The sequence below is a fragment of the Pimephales promelas genome, chromosome 23, assembly GCF_988280905.1.
Source record: "Pimephales promelas chromosome 23, fPimPro1.hap1.1, whole genome shotgun sequence".
Taxonomy (NCBI): domain Eukaryota; kingdom Metazoa; phylum Chordata; class Actinopteri; order Cypriniformes; family Leuciscidae; genus Pimephales; species Pimephales promelas.
In genome coordinates, this window is record NC_142791.1 from 17,658,531 (window position 1) to 17,680,755 (window position 22,225).

Below are 22,225 nucleotides of genomic sequence, written 5' to 3' on the forward strand. Positions count from 1 at the left end.
CAATGCGTTGAGATGCGGTTCACAGGTTGTTCTAAGTGGTTTTTGGTGCTTTGGATGTTTTGGACGGTTTCCTGTGTGTTGGCATGCGTTTGTCAAGGATTTTTGTGCGGTTGTTGGCGTGTTGTTTTACGGTTGCTGGGCTTTTCTGTGTAGTTTTCCGTGCTTTGATGGAACGTTAGTTGTCAGGATGTTTAGAGTGGTTGGTTTGATATCGGTTCACAGGTTGTTCTAAGTGGTTTTTGGTGCTTTGCTATGTAGGCGTCGGGATGTTTTGGACGGTTTCCTGTGTTGGCATGCGTTTGTCAAGGATTTTTGTGCGGTTGTTGGCGTGTTGTTTTACGGTTGCTGGCCTTTTCTGCGTAGTTTTTCATGCTTTGATGTTAGTTGTCGGGATGTTTAGAGTAGTTGGTTGGTTTTAAGCAGTTGCTGTTGTTGGTTAGGGTAGGTTAGGTTAGGGCCCCTCACTCGGTTTGCAGCTTGACGTGCTGTGAGGGCTTGTGTGCATCAGTGATGCTGAGAGCTACGCCTCTGGTACTTCACAACTACTGGTAGGGTCACCCATAGAGGACAGGTCTCAGCTGAGATGCCAGACGAAGACAAACCACCTGATTCTGGACAAGAGCAGGTTAACATGATGTTTCTGGCAGAAGATCACAGTCTTGTTGCTGGATGAATGGCTGACGCTGTTCACACAATTACAACGACAACAACATCAGAATTAACTGAATGGAAGAAAATTCATGATTCAGGAAAAACTGATTGTTTGTGGAAGTCATCAATGGATTGATGGAAGCAACCGATCGAGTGAAGCAACCGATTAAGTGTAATTTTTAATAACTATTTCAGAGTAACTAACCCAACTGTTCTAATATCAGAGGTGAAATGGGAAGAACAGGTTGTTATTCAAACTAAGTTTAATTTTCAAGGTGCAATCCTGCAGGCATTAAACGAATGTGGCAGCAGCTGAAAATTAAATATAAAAATTTAATTCAATCAGGTAAGGCTTGAGCATATCCTGAATGTAGGCTACATGACTTTACATAACATAACATTTGACATATTAAGTAAATAGCATCCAGTGTCTAGCACTGATGGAGATGGAGATGGAAATGAGATGAAGATGCAGAGGATATAGGGATGCAGAGGAGATGGAGATGCAGAGGAGATGAAGATGCAGAGGATATAGGGATGCAGAGGAGATGGAGATGCAGAGGATATAGGGATGCAGAGGAGATGGAGATGGAGATGCAAAGGAGATGAAGATGCAGAGGAGATGGAGATGCAGAGGAGATGGAGATGGAGTTGGAGATGCAAAGGAGATGGAAATGCAGAGGAGATGAAGATTCGTGGGAGATGGAGATGGAGGTGCAGAAGAGATGAAGATGCAGAGGACATGGAGATGGAGTTGGAGATGCAAAGGAGATGAAGATGGAGAGGAGATGGAGATGGAAATGGAGGGGATATAGAGATGGAGATGGAGATGCAGAGGAGATGGAAATGGAGATGCAGAGGAGATGAAGTTGCAGAGGAGATGGAGATGGAGGTGCAGTGGAGATGTAGAGGAGATGTAGAGGAGATGTAGAGGAGATGTAGAGGAGATGTAGAGGAGATGTAGAGGAGATGTAGAGGAGATGGAGAGGTGATGGAGATGGCGATGCAGAGGAGATGGAGATGGAGAGGAGCTGGAGATGCAGAGGAGATGAAGATGCAGAGGAGATGGAAATGGAGTTGGAGATGCAAAGGAGACGGAGATGCAGAGGAGATGGAGATGGAGAGGAGATGGAGATGCAGAGGAGATGGAGATGGAGAGGATATGGAGATGGAGATGCAGGGGAGATGAAGTTGCAGAGGAGATGGAGGTGCAGTGGAGATGTAGAGGAGATGTAGAGGAGATGGAGATGGAGAGGTGATGGAGATGGCGATGCAGAGGAGATGGAGATGGAGTTGGAGATGCAAAGGAGACGGAGATGCAGAGGAGATGGAAATGGAGTTGGAGATGCAAAGGAGACGGAGATGCAGAGGAGATGGAGATGCAGAGGAGATGGAGATGGAGAGGAGATGGAGATGGAGGAGGAGATGGAGATGGAGAGGAGATGCAGAGGAGATGGAGATGCAGAGAAGATGGAGATGGAGAGGAGATGGAGGAGGAGATGGAGATGGAGAGGAGATGCAGAGGAGATGGAGATGCAGAGGAGATGGAGATGGAGAGGAGATGGAGATGCAGAGGAGATGGAGGAGGAGATGGAGATGGAGAGGAGATGCAGAGGAGATGGAGATGCAGAGGAGATGGAGATGGAGAGGAGATGGAGATGGAGAGGAGATGCAGAGGAGATGCAGATGCAGAGGAGATGGAGATGGAGAGGAGATGCAGAGGAGATGGAGATGGAGAGGAGATGCAGATGCAGAGGAGATGGAGATGCAGAGGAGATGGAGATGCAGAGGAGATGGAGATGGAGAGGAGATGGAGATGCAGAGGAGATGGAGATGGAGAGGAGATGGAGATGCAGAGGAGATGCAGAGGAGATGGAGATGGAGAGGAGATGGAGATGCAGAGGAGATGCAGAGGAGATGGAGAGGAGATGCAGATGCAGAGGAGATGGAGATGCAGAGGAGATGGAGATGGAGAGGAGATGCAGATGCAGAGGAGATGGAGATGCAGAGGAGATGGAGATGCAGAGGAGATGGAGATGCAGAGGAGATGGAGATGCAGAGGAGATGGAGATGGAGAGGAGATGCAGATGCAGAGGAGATGGAGATGCAGAGGAGATGGAGATGCAGAGGAGATGGAGATGCAGAGGAGATGGAGATGCAGAGGAGATGGAGATGCAGAGGAGATGGAGATGGAGAGGAGATGCAGATGCAGAGGAGATGGAGATGCAGAGGAGATGGAGATGCAGAGGAGATGGAGATGCAGAGGAGATGGAGATGGAGAGGAGATGGAGATGCAGAGGAGATGGAGATGGAGAGGAGATGGAGATGGAGATGGAGAGGAGATGCAGAGGAGATGCAGATGCAGAGGAGATGCAGAGGAGATGGAGATGGAGAGGAGATGCAGAGGAGATGGAGATGCAGAGGAGATGGAGATGGAGAGGAGATGGAGATGCAGAGGAGATGGAGATGCAGAGGAGATGGAGATGCAGAGGAGATGGAGATGCAGAGGAGATGGAGATGCAGAGGAGATGGAGATGGAGAGGAGATGCAGATGCAGAGGAGATGGAGATGCAGAGGAGATGGAGATGGAGAGGAGATGCAGATGCAGAGGAGATGGAGATGCAGAGGAGATGGAGATGGAGAGGAGATGCAGATGCAGAGGAGATGGAGATGCAGAGGAGATGGAGATGCAGAGGAGATGGAGATGCAGAGGAGATGGAGATGCAGAGGAGATGGAGATGGAGAGGAGATGCAGATGCAGAGGAGATGGAGATGGAGAGGAGATGGAGATGCAGAGGAGATGGAGATGCAGAGGAGATGGAGATGCAGAGGAGATGGAGATGCAGAGGAGATGGAGATGCAGAGGAGATGGAGATGGAGAGGAGATGCAGATGCAGAGGAGATGGAGATGCAGAGGAGATGGAGATGGAGAGGAGATGCAGATGCAGAGGAGATGGAGATGCAGAGGAGATGGAGATGGAGAGGAGATGCAGATGCAGAGGAGATGGAGATGCAGAGGAGATGGAGATGCAGAGGAGATGGAGATGCAGAGGAGATGGAGATGGAGAGGAGATGCAGATGCAGAGGAGATGGAGATGCAGAGGAGATGGAGATGCAGAGGAGATGGAGATGCAGAGGAGATGGAGATGCAGAGGAGATGGAGATGCAGAGGAGATGGAGATGGAGAGGAGATGGAGATGCAGAGGAGATGGAGATGCAGAGGAGATGGAGATGCAGAGGAGATGGAGATGCAGAGGAGATGGAGATGGAGAGGAGATGCAGATGCAGAGGAGATGGAGATGCAGAGGAGATGGAGATGCAGAGGAGATGGAGATGCAGAGGAGATGGAGATGCAGAGGAGATGGAGATGGAGAGGAGATGGAGATGGAGATGGAGAGGAGATGCAGAGGAGATGCAGATGCAGAGGAGATGCAGAGGAGATGGAGATGGAGAGGAGATGCAGAGGAGATGGAGATGCAGAGGAGATGGAGATGGAGAGGAGATGGAGATGCAGAGGAGATGGAGATGCAGAGGAGATGGAGATGCAGAGGAGATGGAGATGCAGAGGAGATGGAGATGGAGAGGAGATGCAGATGCAGAGGAGATGGAGATGCAGAGGAGATGGAGATGCAGAGGAGATGGAGATGCAGAGGAGATGGAGATGCAGAGGAGATGGAGATGCAGAGGAGATGGAGATGGAGAGGAGATGGAGATGCAGAGGAGATGGAGATGCAGAGGAGATGGAGATGCAGAGGAGATGGAGATGCAGAGGAGATGGAGATGGAGAGGAGATGCAGATGCAGAGGAGATGGAGATGCAGAGGAGATGGAGATGCAGAGGAGATGGAGATGCAGAGGAGATGGAGATGCAGAGGAGATGGAGATGGAGAGGAGATGCAGAGGAGATGGAGATGCAGAGGAGATGGAGATGCAGAGGAGATGGAGATGCAGAGGAGATGGAGATGGAGAGGAGATGGAGATGCAGAGGAGATGGAGATGCAGAGGAGATGGAGATGCAGAGGAGATGGAGATGCAGAGGAGATGGAGATGCAGAGGAGATGGAGATGGAGAGGAGATGGAGATGGAGAGGAGATGCAGAGGAGATGGAGATGCAGAGGAGATGGAGATGGAGAGGAGATGGAGATGGAGAGGAGATGCAGATGCAGAGGAGATGGAGATGCAGAGGAGATGGAGATGCAGAGGAGATGGAGATGGAGAGGAGATGGAGATGGAGATGGAGAGGAGATGCAGAGGAGATGGAGATGCAGAGGAGATGGAGATGGAGAGGAGATGCAGATGCAGAGGAGATGAAGATGGAGAGGAGATGGAGATGCAGAGGAGATGGAGATGGAGAGGAGATGGAGATGGAGAGGAGATGCAGAGGAGATGGAGATGGAGAGGAGATGGAGATGGAGAGGAGATGCAGAGGAGATGGAGATGCAGAGGAGATGGAGATGGAGAGGAGATGGAGATGGAGATGGAGAGGAGATGCAGAGGAGATGCAGATGCAGAGGAGATGCAGAGGAGATGGAGATGGAGAGGAGATGCAGAGGAGATGGAGATGCAGAGGAGATGGAGATGGAGAGGAGATGGAGATGCAGAGGAGATGGAGATGCAGAGGAGATGGAGATGCAGAGGAGATGGAGATGCAGAGGAGATGGAGATGCAGAGGAGATGGAGATGCAGAGGAGATGGAGATGGAGAGGAGATGCAGATGCAGAGGAGATGGAGATGCAGAGGAGATGGAGATGCAGAGGAGATGGAGATGCAGAGGAGATGGAGATGGAGAGGAGATGGAGATGGAGAGGAGATGCAGATGCAGAGGAGATGGAGATGCAGAGGAGATGGAGATGCAGAGGAGATGGAGATGCAGAGGAGATGGAGATGCAGAGGAGATGGAGATGGAGAGGAGATGGAGATGGAGAGGAGATGCAGATGCAGAGGAGATGGAGATGCAGAGGAGATGGAGATGCAGAGGAGATGGAGATGCAGAGGAGATGGAGATGCAGAGGAGATGGAGATGGAGAGGAGATGCAGATGCAGAGGAGATGGAGATGCAGAGGAGATGGAGATGCAGAGGAGATGCAGATGCAGAGGAGATGGAGATGGAGAGGAGATGCAGAGGAGATGCAGATGCAGAGGATATAGGGATGCAGAGGAGATGGAGATGGAGAGGAGATGGAGATGCAGAGGAGATGGAGATGGAGAGGAGATGCAGAGGAGATGGAGATGCAGAGGAGATGGAGATGCAGAGGAGATGGAGATGCAGAGGAGATGGAGATGCAGAGGAGATGGAGATGCAGAGGAGATGGAGATTCAGAGGCCCTGAATACTGGAAGGCCAATGGCTGAGGGAATTCCTGGAGGGACTTCATCAGAGCCAGTCACTGCCGAAGATTCAAGTGCCTTCATAAAATGTAAGATGTCCACATGTGTTATTTTTTAAATAGGCTGTTTTCGATATTTCCATATATTTTACTTTTTTTCTTGCTTCCATATATTTTACTTTTTTGTTTGTTTGTTTGTTGCTCCCGATTCTGATGGTTATAACTGTCTTTTGGAGCCTCCTGTCCCAACAGAACCCCAGACTGTTGTAATTAGCCTACTCAATACACCAGAAATTTTGACAAATTGTGCCTTGGTAATAATTCGATCACACAGAACGTGAAAATAGAGACACCACCAGCCACCAAGTCACATGTTAGCCGGGAGCCAGAGCACCTGACATCACAGCAAACTTAAAAGTGCTGACTAATACTAATTGTAAATTCTCCAAGATCATAATTCATGTCGGCACTAATGATGTTCGACTCCGCCAGTCGGAGATCACCTAAATTAATATTAAAGAGGTGTGTGAACTCGCAAGGATGATGTCAGGCACTGTAATTTGCTCTGGCCCCCCTTCCTGCTCGTAGGAGTGATGAGATAGTCAGTAGACTGTCCTCACTTAAACGCTGGTTGTCTGAGTGTCAGCAAAATAATATAAGAATTCATAGATATAAGATCATGACCTGTTGAAAAGAGAAGGTATTCATCCCTCCTAGGCTGGTGCTGCTCTTCTCTTTAAGTCTTGAGCTAAAACATGACAAATTAATTTGGCACCAGGTCAGGAAGCAGACAGACTGGCTAAACCGACCGCCTGCTAAAGCAATGTTAGGAACATTTGAAATAAAGCGGTTGAAAGAGTTGCTACTGAAGCCGGACTCAATATGGTTTGACATTCCAAAAAGTATTTTCAAGATTGGTATTGTGTTGTTGAATCGTGGTGTTCTAAGATCTATTACATCTTTAGTTTTTGGGATTAAGTACTTGCCTAATTGGAAAAAGTTCTGTGTATACTGCAGCTATTTTTGAGTTTTCATGCAGGCCATTTAAAATGCTGATTAGTTCTTTCCCATTAGACAATGTTTGAGGCCCATTTTGATGTGAAGACCACTGATGGCTATTTTGCATGGGCTTCACCAAGAAGCGCACCAACCAGATCAGAAAGACCTCCTATGCTCAGCAGGTCCGTCAGATCCACAAGAAGATGATGGAAATCAAGACTCATGATGTCCAGACCAATAACCACAAGGAGGTGGTCACAAGGAGGTGGTCAACTAAATGTATGTATAAAGTAGTTTTCCATCTCTTTTATGGCATTACAATTTTGTTTTAGAGGAGTCGGGCCCTCTTCTTGTGTAATTCAACAGCAGCTCTTATTTAACACTCATAGAACCAGCGACTTATGGTCTTCAGTATAAGTGGGAGATTTACTCTGGTTTAAATACTTGATTGAAAATTGTATAGGTTGTGGTCAAATGATTTCTTAATGTTTTTAAGTTGTGAAATGTGACTATATTATATAGGAACTGACCCATAGCATAACTTTTGATTGCCGAGGTCATGAATATTAAGCAGGGGTTGGAGTAACTCTCACCTGCATGGGTTTTTAACCTGAACGTTGTCTTGGACTGTTAACTGTTAAGCAGCTGTGTGTAAGTAATGGTTCTCTCTTCTGTTGTTGCACAGGATTCCTGACAGTGTTGGCAAAGACATTGAAAAGGCCTGCCAATCCATCTACCCTCTACATGACATCTCTATCAAGAAAGTTAAGCTGCTTAAAGGAGCAATGTGTGACTTTTAGCGACATCTAGTGGTTCGGTTGCGAGTTTGCACCAGGTTTGCACTAAGGGCTCAGCCCACTGCTCACCCCTCCCTTTCGAAGAAGCTACGGTTGCTAAAACGGGACAAACATCTCGTCGGCTGAGACAGCAGAGAATAGCCAGAGTAAGCCAAGAGTGTGTAACATTGTCACTGTTTCTGTACCACAGTCCATTATAAACCACATCATGAATACTGTCTGTTTACAAAGCCATAGTCAGGTGAGGATCAAGGGTTTTAATATATAATTTAATAAAATAATAATCAGCTGATTGTCTCACAAACGTAACCAGCAGCACATTTCTCCCCACATACTGTAGCAAACCCATAATACAGCGAGGGAGCAGCTATATATTTTTTCTAACAGGGTAGTAATAGTTTAGCTGGCTAATATGAGCTGTTACTGTGGCAGAGCTGGGACTCGTCCGCATGAGTCCAAAGGTCGGAAGTGCGCGCGCTGTTACAATCATGTCATCTCCGCATCCCATAGATACTATTTACTACACACAATAGGCTTTTTTTCTCTGATTTTTAAAATTCTTCGCGATCGACTTTAGTGATAAAAGACTTTAGTAAAAGTCTCTATCGACAGGTTAGTGATTCCTGTAACGTACTGTTTTACGGTCAATGACATGAATACTAATCATCACCTGTCTCACGAACGTAACAGCACATCTATCCCCAACATAACAAACCCATAACACAGCGAGGGAGAACTAAGTTACATGAAACAATCCCAACTACATATTTTACACCACTCACAAGGGAAAAGTCACTACTCACGGAGTGTAAGGCTAGCTTCCAGCTTTCCGCTACTTCTCTTTCAAGGTAGTGATGAAACGCGTTCTGTAGCACTGTGTGTTCGCGTTCGGCTACGGTAGGAATATGACGTCACAACATGGCGACCTTCATAGAAGGGGATTCCCTCGGTTATGGAGCTATTAATGTCTCATTCTAAGGTAATAAAAACATTACGGCTAATTAAGTAAGTTCTTTATACACCACTGAAAACATAGTTATGGATGTCATATTGCATTTCTGTTAATAGATACTCAACTTTGTTACACATTGCACCTTTAAAATGCCCAAGTTTGAACGTAAGTGAATATGAACAACTTAATTTGGACACTTATGCTCATGACTGACACTGTAGTTGTCTGATGTAGCACAACTTCATGGTTAGGTTCCATGCATTCATGCTTTTAAAGGGTTAGTTCACCCAAAAAATGAAAATTCTGTCAGTATTTACTCACCCTCATGTTGTTCCAACCCCGTAAGACCTTCGTTCATCTTCGGAACACAAATTAAGATATTTAAGATATTAAGATCACTCCTGCATACTAGTCCATAGGCTTCTTGAGGGAATGACTCTTGCTGGCATCGACAAGTCATTAAAGACATCGTTAAAATAGTCCAAGTGACTACAGTGGCTCAATTTTAACTTTATCAAACGACTAAAATACTTTTTGTGCGCAAAAACAAACAAAAATAACGACTTTATTTCAACTATTCACTTCCTTCTCTATGGGCCTGTAGTCAGTTAACGTAGTGTGATTGCATAAAGCTACGTCACACGTAGGCTCACCATTGGCCGACGCTGGTCATGTGTGTGATGCGTGTGACGTACAATAACAGAAGCTTACGCTATTAAACTAGAAACCTGACTCGCGCAGAGGGAGAAATAAACGAATAGTTGAAATAAAGTCGTTATTTTTGCTGGTTTTTTTTGCGCACAAAAGTGTTCTCGTCAAATAAATAAACTTGATAAAGTTAAAATTGAGCCACTGTAGTCACTTGGACTATTTTAACGATGTCTTTAATGACTTGTCGATGCCAGCAAGAGTCATTCCCTCAAGAAGCCTATGGACTAATATGCAGGAGCGATCTTAAATTTTAAATATCTTAATATATCTTAAATATTTTAAATATCTTAATTTGTGTTCCGAAGATGAACGAAGGTCTAACGGGGTTGGAACAACATGAGGGTGAGTAAATACTGAGTAAATAATATATTTTTGGGTGAACTAACCCTTTAAGAGCAATATGTGGTTCATTGGTTGTTGGACATGACAAACTTCCCCTCCTAAACTGACCAAATTAATTTAGCATAAATCTTCCAATCTTTGGACTTCGTACAAAATATTATCCACTTGTGAATGTAGTATGAGTGTGTTAATGTATTTATTATTGTACAGTTTTGCAAGCTGATGGAGCTGCGCGGTGAGGCGGGTGGAACCAGCAGTACTGCTGCTAAACCAGCAGAGGGTGACAGAGAGAGCCGACGGATATGAGCCCCCCCCATCCAGGAATCTGTCTAGAACTTCCAACACAAGCAGATTGTGTCAATAAACATGTAAATTTGACTGAGTACTGTTATTTTTTGTTTTTTTGTGTGTGTTTTTTTCCCAGTAGATCACATCAAACCAGCTGAACATCATGGTCATGCTTTTATATGTCCAATGGGCTATATGCACGCATAAGTTCCGCATTTGACGTAAGGATGCTCGTCCATTTCCGGTTGTGTAGATTAAAGCGGAGGAAAACCGGAGAAAACGGGATTATGGCAGAGTCTTCAATATTTACTGTCCTCCCGTCTTTGAAACGAAACGTACATACGTTTAGATGTAATTTTATATATAGTTATGTTTATTTAATATAATTTTAAAAAGAAGCATAAACACAACGAGGGGTGTCTGTTTTATCTGTTTTTGTTCATTAGTATAACCATGGAGTATAAAATTCAATATAAATTCTCGGTATTGCATTGGACTCTATGATCGGCGGAAGTTATCGAGCATCCCTAATCCTTCACCGGAAATAACGCCGTGCATAGAGCCCATTAGAAATATCACAATCTATTTTGACATGCTAGAATTCAGACAGTGGTGCCATATTTGGTGGAATTGGTAAAATTGCAGTAAAGTTTTCATTTTCAAATCATACATGATCTTGCACAACTTTGGGTTTCCTGGTCTGGTATCGGGGGTAAAAACAAAGAAACTGCACTGAGTAGAAGAGAAAACACTGGTGGTGCCATCATGCATCAACATGACTTGCACACTGTTCAAACTACCGTTATCCTCAGCATGATTACGCTCAATGATTTGCTTTAGTAAAAGTTGGAGTTGCATATAAAATCTAAAAGAAGAATCTATTAAACAGCGATTATTTTATTTATACATATACACAGTTCCAAACTGAATCACTGCGCATACTGTGATTAATATATTAAATATTGGTGTCTGGGACGCAGTATACCATGGGTCACAATTTCAGCAAATAGCCCTGTCAGAAATTTGTATAGACAAAAATCCTAATGCTTGGTTTTGATTCCATGTTTGTTACATTAAAACCAACATTCAAACCACCATAGCTGAAACCAAGCCAACTCATAATAAAGGACATTTTGACTCCAGAGGAACGTTGGTTGATGTCAAGTGATTTTTAAATATGACATCTTCAAGGTACTCCCCTTCACCTTTACCTGTGAATATGTTCATACCGTAAAACTTCAAATAATAGCCGAGTCCCAAATAGACGCCTGTCTCTTTTACGTGCCCAGGGCCTGTTTCAGAAAGGAGGTTAAGTGAAAATTCTGAATATGTTAACCCTGAAATGAGGGAAACTCTGGGTTTTGTGTTTCAGAATGAGAGGTAAGTCAAACCTGAGAAAGCGGAGTATTACGCAGCATGTTTGAGCTTCATCATGAACCAATGAGGTTCATTCTCCCATTACACAGCATGATTTAGCTTCAGAAATAAGAATCAATAAGGTTTATTCTCATGTTAAACAGCATGTTTGAGCTTCAGCAAGAAAAAAAATATCATATTTGGTAACTTATGAACTATAATCAGTACACTTAGTGTACAATACTGCACTATACTCACCTTTTTTTTTTTATAAAATTAGAAAAGACATATTTAGACAGAATGTTTCTGACTTGCTTCTGACTGCTTCACTATAAACATTTTTTTCTAAACATGTAAAATGCAAAACAGACCATCACTCTTTAAGAAAGTGTCTTTATTTACCAAAAAAATGAGAAGGAAAAATAACCCAATACAAAACCATGGATACTGGTTAAGTAAATCATGTTGCATAATTGTAAAGTGACTTACTACAAATTTCAGTGCCATTTCATAGAGAAAATGTTAATATTGTTTCGTAAACATGAAGGGCGGGGAAACCGGGAAGAAGTTGAAGCATAATAAAAATATACAAGAACAGAAAAATGACTTCATGGCACAGGAAACTAAACTACAGAAGAACACATGGATGAAATGTGATTCATCAAAAAGCAAAAATCAAATGCGCATCAATGTCAAGCCAAGCAGACATTTGCTGACTGGACTTGATAAAGTATATAGTGCTTGAATGGTTTTCACTGCTTTTTCACAAGGAGAAACATCAACCCTATCTGTACAGTACCAGTCATGTGACGTTCTAAAAGCATGCTTTCTGAACAGCTTCTTATAACTGCAAGGTTATAAGAAAAACACAGCAAACAATGAATACCGAGATGAGTTCAGCCATAGAAATTCAACACACAGCTGGACTGAGTATTATTGTAACATTTGTTAACAATGAAACAAGAGTACATGTACTTTAGGGGCTCTGAACCAAATTATTGATAAATGTGTTTTAGACAAACCAGTTTCATAACAGATCACTAAGAGCAAGTTGACCAAGAACAACTACTTTAGGGATACAATGTTCGATGCCCTCATGATAGGGCACAAGTTTTAGCATAAAATATTAAGTCTACAAAGAACTCAAGCAAACAGCATTCCAGATCCAGATTAATAGGAACTGACATTAGGTGACATTTGTGTAAAAAAGGAATATTTTGATACATCTTTAATGTTGGTCCAACACACATGCCTCTCCAATAACAGCTTTCACAGGGCAGAAGATCCAAAGCACAATCTTCTGGATCACATCTTTTAAAAACCAGGAACTTCAGGACTCAAAGCAGGATTTCATAATGGCCTCCCTGTCGAATTTGAAGCTGAGAAAGGAGCGTGAGGAGAGGATGTGTTCGTATTCTTCACAACACAAGTCTGCCTGTCCATTATAGCCATCAGCAGCTGCGTCTAGGAAAACAGTTGAAGATGTTCAACATTCAGATTGACACAACTTTTTTAATTCATGCAGTTAATATGCTATTTGATGAATGACTTAAATGTGCATCACATTTCTTGTCTAAAAGTTCACTGTCATTAGCGGTGTAACAATATATCGCAATACAAAAATACAACAATACGTATTGTGGATAGTGACAATATGTTTTGTGGATAGTTCCCCCAAAATAAAAATTAATCTGTGAGAAAAAAAAAATCAGGTTTTCAGAGTTTGTATAATATTGGTTATAATGTATAATAATGCAATGTGGGAACATTTGTAGGTGCTGATGATGCCAAATGTCTGATGTTTCCAGTAAAAAGTGGCCGACATTATTTTAAATATATCTAGTCAATGGAAGCGTGCAAGCATATTCATCTAAAATAATTCTGTATTTTCAGCTTCAGAATCATGAATATTGTTATTCTGGTGTCACCATTGTCCTTGGGTTACAAGGCACCAAGTCCAAGCCTATTCATTTAAACCCACAATGTAATATCAAATTTAGCATTTTAATCAACAGTACATTTTTGGTTAACCCTATGTCTTGGAGTATCGCAATAATATCGTATCGTGAGATGTATCGAATCGTGACATGAGAGTATCGTTACACCCCTAGTCATTAGTGTAGTGATATATGAGAGCCAGTTCAAACAAGCATCTTTCTGCTGGTCAACAGGGCGAATCCAAGTCTTCAAACATTCGTAAGTTCTAATCCCATACTGGATATGCGTGAGGATTTTGCTTGTGATGAAGTACAAATAATTTGATTTAGCAATATAACTACACCCCAATTCATCACTGTTTAAAAGGCTTATTTAAATACCTGTGTCAAAGTTATCCTGCAGTCGCCTTGGCTGAAGTTTCTTGTCATCTTTCTACAAGACAATATATTGTTACACAATAGTGATAAAGACTACTCTAATGTTGAGGAATAGTATGTATAGCAAAAGGAGGAACTCGCCTGCTGCTGACTGACACCATTAACTCGTTTCTTCAGGGTTGGAGACTCTTGGTGTTTCTTGCCGTTGCCTTTCACATTATTCTGCAATGAAATACCAGAACCAATCAGTAAATCAGCAATAATAAACAAACTGATGATGATTCAGTGACTGTGTGTGAAATAGAGCAGTTTATCTGAGCTGTAAAAAAATGTTTCTACAGAAAATGTCTTCCAAACAATGAATGAAGCCCATGAGATTTCACAACAGCAAAATAAAGTGTCAGTCAATAGAGTGCAACGGTCGGGTTCCAGAAGCAAAAACTACATTTTTTTTTTCTCTCTTTGGGATTTTGAACGATAACTTATAAACTAGGGATGCACAATATAATAGCCATCATATCGGTATCGGCCAATATATGTTCATTTCTAATGATAAGAAAATTAAGCCGATATATTTAAGCTGATAAATAGTGTATTGTTTTCTTCAGCTGAGACACATCTGATGCGCAACTGTTTGCCATGATGTTGCTTGAAATAAGATTGGAATCACTTCAATAAAAAAATACAGTTAATAATATATTTGCTCACACAAACTCAAACAAACACAACACAAGTCACAAACTCAAATTGTACCTTTGTATTTTGTGCATTTTTTTTTATGAACTTTTTTTGCTTCAAGTCAACTTTGAAATGCTTTCAAATCAAACTTGATTCAGCTCGTAGCTGGTTGGCTTGGTTCATGGCTTATAACACTTTAACGAAAACATGCTAATGCACTAATTTTGCAGCATAGTTTGCCATATCACGGTATGTAAATATATTTGTGCAGCTTTCAGTGGGCAGAAATGCTTAGAGTTACATACACAACAGGGATAAATGAAAAAAAGAAGAGCATGATATTCTGATAAGATCAGAATTTTGTCCTTGCAATCTGACATCACTCTTTATAAGCTTTATTTTCTCTGTGCTATACAAGTTGGTTATACTGTTCACAGACTTCTACCTACCTAGCATCTTTATTTTTGCCCACGAGTTATTTTATGATGTGAACACCTACCTTGGGTTTAAGCATGTCTACAAGCTCACTCTGGGGGGTATGGCCAGCAGTTTTCTGTGGTTTCTGCTTTGCCCAGCTGTCAGCCGACACTGGAGATGCTTCCACCAACATCTGAGATTTTCTGGGCTTTGAGCTGAGCAGAGGAGCGACAACAAAATTAGTGCATGTCATCCTTTCAACACTCATCTGACTGCGCATTCAACAGCATGACGTAAGTCAAGTCTTTATTCCTATAGTTTCAAAGCAGCTTCACAGGGATAAACTGGAAAATAATGATGCAAACAAAGTTCAATTCTGCTGTCAGTCAGTCCAGTGTTGATTCAGTTCAGTTCAATAACTGTGTAAAGTTAATTAATTATGAAATGAGTTCAATTCATCCATAAAGCAGTTCGGCAGAAAACAGTGAAGTCGATAAAAACTCCACAGAAAATTAGTTTTTGCGGATGTAGTTCAATTTCATATCATAATCAGTAAAAAGTTACTCTTAAAAAGTAATTAATTACATATTCAACAGTGTAATTAGATTACAGTACTAATTACTCTCTATAAAAAAGTATTACATTACTTATATTACAAATCACTTTCTAAATCCCATTTCAATACCGAGCAATATAAGGATAGACATGAAACGGATCGTTTAATTTTTTTTTTATAAATTTAAAAAATATAAAAAATTGGATAAATTATTCTTGAACTGACTAAAGTATTTAAAGACAGAAGTTTATATTAATAAAATACATTTTAACATTAGACGTTACATTTTAATGTTAAATCCACTATTTTTTATATGAAGAATTGTTCTATAATTTAATGCAATGATATTGATATTGTACTGTATCTATATTTAATGCAATTACATCAGAAATAAGGGAAAGGTAATTAAAGTGCTGTAATAAACTACACCCAACACCGATAATACATATTTCATAGTTGATAATTTTCATGTTATTTATCTTATGTAATTTATCTTTTCATAAAAGTCAGTGGGCTTTCTGAACAACTATTCAGTCTTAAGGCACTCCAGATAATGAGCGCAGCCTACAGTAGGTTTATCTGACGCATATTTCACAAATAAATAAGTGAAATAACTACAAATAGGTTTCTGTCTCTTATTTGACAATTGTGTGCCTCTTTAAATACACAGCCACTACAATATTAAACTGCACTATAAGCTCTTTATGCAAAATATAAAATCTTTGCAAGCATGAAAGCATGATGGCGAAAGCCTTCTATAGCAAGAATCAACGCACCGGAATGGTTTGCATGGTGTGCTGCCATTGGACGCAAAATCCTCATCGCTGCTCGTCGACTCTCCTTTGTGTTTGGCAATCCACTCTCTGAGCTGCCTGCAAATCAGCACATCACACCTCAATCACAGCTTCAGTCGTACCACACCACTCCTATGGTCCACTTCAGATGCTCATTTATGATGCACAATGAGAAGCAGTACCTCATAAACGGAATAGCCATAAAAAACTTGTTGGGAGCCAGTCCAAGCTTGGATTTAGGAGTCATATCGTTCCTGTGGCAAGGCAGTTTATCCACCGGGAACCATTCAATGTTCTATCAGAAATCAAAAGGACAGAAATTCAGTGGATGCGTTGCACAATCAAACACATATGCTTGTATTTATAGGCAAAACAAAAGCATCCAAATGTATATACACCCTTATTTCTTTTCTGGTCTTGGGGTTAAACTTGGTGTCTTTAGGAACTCCCGGGATAATGTACAATCTGGCCAACTGATCTAAAATTCTCTGCTCGATATACGTCTTTTTGCATATCCGATCTCGGATATCAAAGCCCGTCTCCTCTAAAACCTGCAGAGAAAACAGAACAACAATGACATCTGACCTCTAAATGCATCAGACCAACATTTGTATTTTCACAGCCAAGAATAAGACGTACTTCTCTTACGGCGCAGTCATGGAAAGCCTCGTCTTCATTGACTTTCCCTTTAGGAAAACCCCAGCCAGACTTGGCCAGATAACCCTGGACCATTAACACCTTCAGGTACACATAAAGCTACAATAAGCACTCTTAGAAACACACGAAGGTCGTCGCAACCCTCTTTCAAAAATCACATAGCATAGATAATGATGCTTCTAGCGGCTGTGGACTTACATGGTCAAGTGTTTCATCAAGAATAATGGCCCCAAATGTCGGCACACCCATCTTATACTCTTTCCACTGCTCTAAAACCTTCTGAACATCCTCTCCGTGGGGCAGCAGGAATGGACAGTGATTAAAAAGTGATCATAATGTTAAGGAAACACACAGGCAGAAACAAACCACAAAAAGAAAACAGGAATTGATCCGCCATATTGCTCTTTGCACTTCATCTTCATGATTTGAGCATCTTCATTATACAGTTGATCATAAGCTTGATAAACAGCTTTGGAGAATTTGATGTTTCCCCATTCAAGGAGATGAGAGTTGCACAACTGAAACATCAGTCCGAGAGGCATTTCAAAGATGGCCCCCAAGTGAATGGATTTGACTAAAAGAGACTGCTATGATGTCATGAGAGGTAGTAGTAATGCCACCACGGCTTGAGAATGAGGAAATGATGTGTCTCTGCTGCGAGTGTGTGTGTATTTTGACACGGCCTCTGCAACACACAGGGTATTATTAAAGAGCTGGTAAGTCCCGCCCCTTCCTCTAGCCCCACTGGACCTCTAGGTTGAAAAATCGTCAATGCAAGTGAATGAGAGAAAATAATTATTTTCTAATCCCGTTTGAATTTTGCAATGAATGTGAACATATGTTGTCTGTGAATTTTTTATATAATGTTTCAAGTAAAGAATGCTACAATTTAGCGGGTAGAATTTTCATACGGTTAGACTTTGTGTGAGAGCACTTTGTGGACTACAACTCTTTCGACGTGTTTGATATACATCACACCCACCAGCACACGGATCCCACTAAACATGCCTGTGTCTTTGGTGCACTTCACCGTCTTCTTTCAGGGAGAGGACAAACTAGGTGAGCGTGGTGAAAACCGTGATTTGTGGAGAGAAAATGTGTTATGCAGCGACGTCACATATGTGACGTGTAGTCTTTCTCGTTATGTCTATTCCACAACTGCTAGCCAAAGAATCATACAATATACTGTCAAACTCATTACATGAGAAATTATATTAATAAAAAAAAATCACAGACAACATATGTTACATTCATGGCACAATTCAAACGGGATCAGAAAATAATTATTTTCTCTCATTCACTTGCATTGACGCTTTTTTAACCTAGAGGTCCACTTGGAGTTTTACGGATGGGCGGGACTTACCAGCTCTATAGTCATCCTATTCCTAATCGATTATTAAATTCTGTAAACTAGTCAATTGTACATATTTTCAGGGGTCAAAAACCAAATATGAGTCACAGCATACTGCTGACACTTATTTTCTTTTAAAGAACTAATGTTGAAACTAGAAATGTATCTTGTTTCCCTCTATCAAAATACAAAGCATAACATACCTTTTTAAACATATTTTTTAACGGTCAATGTTGGGATATAAGGCAACAAAGATAGCTAAATTAAACCGATTTAACTACCAATCTCCATGCCGTTTTGACGTCGTTTTTTACACCCCTGTATTTTGGCTCCAAATCTCAGGTAAAATTGTCTTTTGATCCCCCTCTACAAATATTCATCCATAACATTTAATATTTCAGCTTTCATCACTATTTATGTTTGTCTTCTCTAATTGTTGTCCTATTCCGACACTGCTTTTTTGGCATTAGAGGTGCAGGGATATTTTTTATGACAATTTTTGTTCCTTACGGCATCACCTACTCCCTCCCATTAAGGCGCAGCTGGATTTGAATCCAGGACTCATTTATCGCATATATAATCTTACAAGCACCACAGATCTGAGGATCCTAAATTATATAAAAAACTCCTGCAACTTGACCCGATCAGACCAGCTACAGATTATGCACGCTCTCATCTTTTTGCTTTGTTTTTCTGGATTTTGAAGCACTTCTGCTGCATTTACATGAGCTACACATGTATTTGTGTGTTGGGATTTGTGGATCTCCAGTGTGATATTCGGCTCAAGGAAACGTGTAATAAGCCACTCTGTGTTCAATCGGCTCGTGCGGTTTAGTGTGAGAGCAATTATTTCATCACACAATTTTGATCAAACAACAATTCATCCCCATTTATCATTAATACTTAGCATGCTTCAAGATTTTCTGATGCCCGATTATAATACTTTACATTTGATCAAGAAGGCACCTGCACCACAGTTAAAAAAAGATTTAAGAAAATTTAAATCCTAATCACACTTAGAACGATTACTGTAAAGAACGATAACAATAAATATATTTGCATACATACCAACGCATTTATTCGTTTAAATGAGCCAATTGACTGGGTTTTGGAAGTAGATTCTGAATGGCTGTCAATGTCTTTTTTTATCATTCTGAAAATTATTTAACTGATATCGCTCCTCTCTGTGGTTATGGTTAAAGCTGTGCTGTGGACTTCCCTATTCTCATGGTAATAGAACAATTATTATGTAGTTATCATCCTTGTTGTGAACAGGCCTTTAGTCTATGTTTTAATGAATGTTCACAAAGTCTTCCTGCAGCGCCCAAACCCCTTTTCTAAGACTCAAAACAGGCAAACCAATGCACTCTCGTTGAGAAACATTACACAAAAATCTCTTTAGGATATCAGCCTTGGCAAAGTCTCTTATCCCACACTGAGGTAATCCTGGTGAATTCTGCATGCAGAAGTCCAGGTAAAACCAATGGGCAAGCTCGATCTGGAAGCAGACTCTGATGGCATTGTCCCTCTCCTCGCTGGGGATGTGAAGAATGAAGCGACTACAGGACACAAAACAAAATCATCACACGCACCGAAAATACTGAAAACATTAAGCCCACATCATAAGCCAACAGCACATTTAATGATGAAATATGTTCAACACAATGGACTACTTGTCTTGCACTGAGCTTTGTGACATACTCATAAATAATATAGCATGATACTTTTCTGAAGAACCAACAGGTGGAAAGCGAAGATAACCTTAAAAGTCACTATTGGAATTACTGTACATACGAGTTTTCTAGTTAAAAATTGGACATGAACGCCCTCTTAAGTCGTATTTACCAATGGGAAGCTCTGGGATAGTGTTGATACTCGTGTTGGATGGGCCACAAACTTTAAGCAAGGCGGCGGGGAGAATCATTGCTGCTGTGACTGCTATTCTTTATTAGGTTTTTCACAACAGCTACATCATCGTGTCTTGTACTTAAAGTAATGCATGTTTACACAAGAATAATCATTTGATCTTCAAATGATTATTTAAGTGGTCAAATACAGGCTATTTTTCGCTTCAAATTTTGAAGCATTTTGTACAGTGAAAATAGTCTGTATTTGACAAAATATCCACAATTGTCAGCAAAACGACTATCTAGATCAGTGGTCTCAAACACAATTCCTGGAAAGCCACACTTTGCACAGTTTTGCTCCGACCTTAATCCAACACACCTGATCCAGCTAATCAAAGTCTTTAAGACTACTAGAAGCTTCAGGAGGTGAGCTGTGGCTCTCCAGAAATTGAGTCTGAGACTATTGATCAAGATAAGCATGGTAAATATGCATGTTGGAATGTTGGAAAAATACAGGCAGGAATAAACCAGGTCCCCTCCATGATTCCTGTTCTTTCCAATAACAGAACACTTGAATGCAACAAGCTCGTAATGAAGACTTCAAGAAATTTTGATGCACATTAAGTTCACTCAAAATCTGTCATCATTTATTTACCTATTTCCCCCTCAAGTTGTTCCAAGCCTGCATACATTCCTTTCTTCTACTGAACACAAAATAAGATATTTTGAAGAATATGGGTAAACACATTGATGTACCCCATTGACTTCCATTGTAGGAAAAACCCCCATTTAAGTCATGGGGTCTTGGGCCTGTTTGGTTAACCATATTATTCAAAATATCTACTTTTATGATCAAAAGAAGAAAAAATACAGGTTTAAAACAACTCGAGGGTGCGTAAATGATGGCAAAATTTTCATTCTCTTTCATCACTTCTCAGCACTAGGATCTACCTTTCGCTAGCATGTGACTATAATAATTAATATTAAATTAAAAAAAAAAGAATAATTAATTATTTTGAATGTCTTTACCGGAAACGCGGTTGAACCAAGTTTGTATTGTTGTTGTTGTTGTATCAATTAGAACCGAACCCGGAAGTAGTTCTACGTAGTCAGTCAATTGTCCATTTAGTTCAAATCTTTAGAATATATCAGTAACAATAACTATTAGCAGCATCATCTTGATCAGATTACTCGCATTTGGAGTCAAAACACAGCTGACCTGGCACGCGCCCAGAGCTGACAGGAGCGCGCACCTGAAATACAAATATGCGCTGCAGACTCACACACTCTCGACGGGCAAAACTGCACTGCACTCGAGTCGGGACGGGGATGCCCACGACACCCCAACACTGCTTGCCGCAGGAGTTTAATACCGGTTGCAACACAGCCTTCGATCAAACAGCGCTGAGTCCATTAGATGACCGCGTAAAAAATACTGCTATTCGACCGCCTTAAACTGATATAAGTCCATATTAAACGTACAGGTACTTTTATTAAACACACCGTATGGTGTGAATAAGCTATTGGTTTACCTGCAAAGGTCATCCAGTAAGCCGTTAGGAATCTCCCATCTCTTTGCCTCCATGTTAAGGGTAAAAACATCCCGAACAAGCAAAACTAATGCGTTAAAAACTGCGCAGGCACCAACACTTGCGTGCTTCACATTTATAATATGTGGCTAAATAACATGGTTCTGTACTATTCAAATACTACCCATAAAAGGGCACGAAGTGCTGTGAATTTATTACGACGACACTGATGCTAACATGCTAACTAGCTAAAAATACAAATTCATGAACAACTCTTGCGTTCAGGAGGCGGGATCGAAAGCCCGTGAACGGAAACTCCTGACCAATCACAGTCACTCTTTTACACGATTGACATCATCAAGCCAATCACGAAGAAGTTCATTGAACAATGAAACGATTGGAACCTGCAGTTTGTATGTGAAGTGCAACGCTATGAATGTATTTTTTTTTTTTGCAAAAAAAATAAATAATAATAAATAAATGTAATTAAATTTAAACACCTGTCTAATTTGTGAAAAGGATATCTTCTATGTATTCGACCTCACCTCTCTTGCAGTCAAAGCCATTATGAATATATTTCTACACATATTTTCAGTGTAAAATTTAATTTTACATTTACAGGGCGTTCTTCCTTACAGCTGTCATTTTACACCGTTATAT

At 41.1% G+C, this 22,225-nt stretch overlaps 1 protein-coding gene and 2 pseudogenes across 1 annotated transcript; 2 read left to right on the top strand and 1 right to left on the bottom strand.

Annotated features, from left to right (window-relative positions):
• The first annotated feature begins 3,247 nt into the window (after positions 1-3,247).
• LOC148969433 (uncharacterized) lies at positions 3,248-6,795 on the top strand (annotated as a pseudogene).
• A 258-nt stretch (positions 6,796-7,053) lies between these two features.
• LOC120481835 (small ribosomal subunit protein eS1-like) lies at positions 7,054-10,141 on the top strand (annotated as a pseudogene).
• Positions 10,142-12,606: 2,465 nt separating this feature from the next.
• On the bottom strand, positions 12,607-21,868 carry dcp2 (decapping mRNA 2). The gene is made up of 11 exons (XM_039676297.2): positions 21,569-21,868; positions 19,597-19,748; positions 17,037-17,164; positions 16,821-16,919; positions 16,580-16,732; positions 16,364-16,476; positions 16,164-16,259; positions 14,914-15,046; positions 13,878-13,958; positions 13,740-13,791; positions 12,607-12,885 (listed from the first exon to the last, which is right to left on the bottom strand). The coding sequence occupies exons 1-11, from the start codon at positions 21,619-21,621 to the stop codon at positions 12,752-12,754; spliced, it is 1,194 nt and encodes a 397-aa protein (XP_039532231.1). The 5' UTR covers positions 21,622-21,868; the 3' UTR covers positions 12,607-12,751.
• Between the last annotated feature and the right edge of the window lie 357 nt (positions 21,869-22,225).

What these genes read in the sequence shown, in the direction of transcription:
- dcp2 (XM_039676297.2), bottom strand. Translation starts at nt 21,621, where the DNA reads ATGGAGGCAAAGAGATGGGAGATTCCTAACGGCTTACTGGATGACCTT. An exon ending in ATGACTGCGCCGTAAGAGAA is followed by an intron (nt 16,733 to 16,820) that starts GTACGTCTTATT and finishes TTTTCTCTGCAG; the next exon opens with GTTTTAGAGGAGACGGGCTT. An exon ending in ATGGTGTCAGTCAGCAGCAG is followed by an intron (nt 13,792 to 13,877) that starts GCGAGTTCCTCC and finishes ATTGTCTTGTAG; the next exon opens with AAAGATGACAAGAAACTTCA.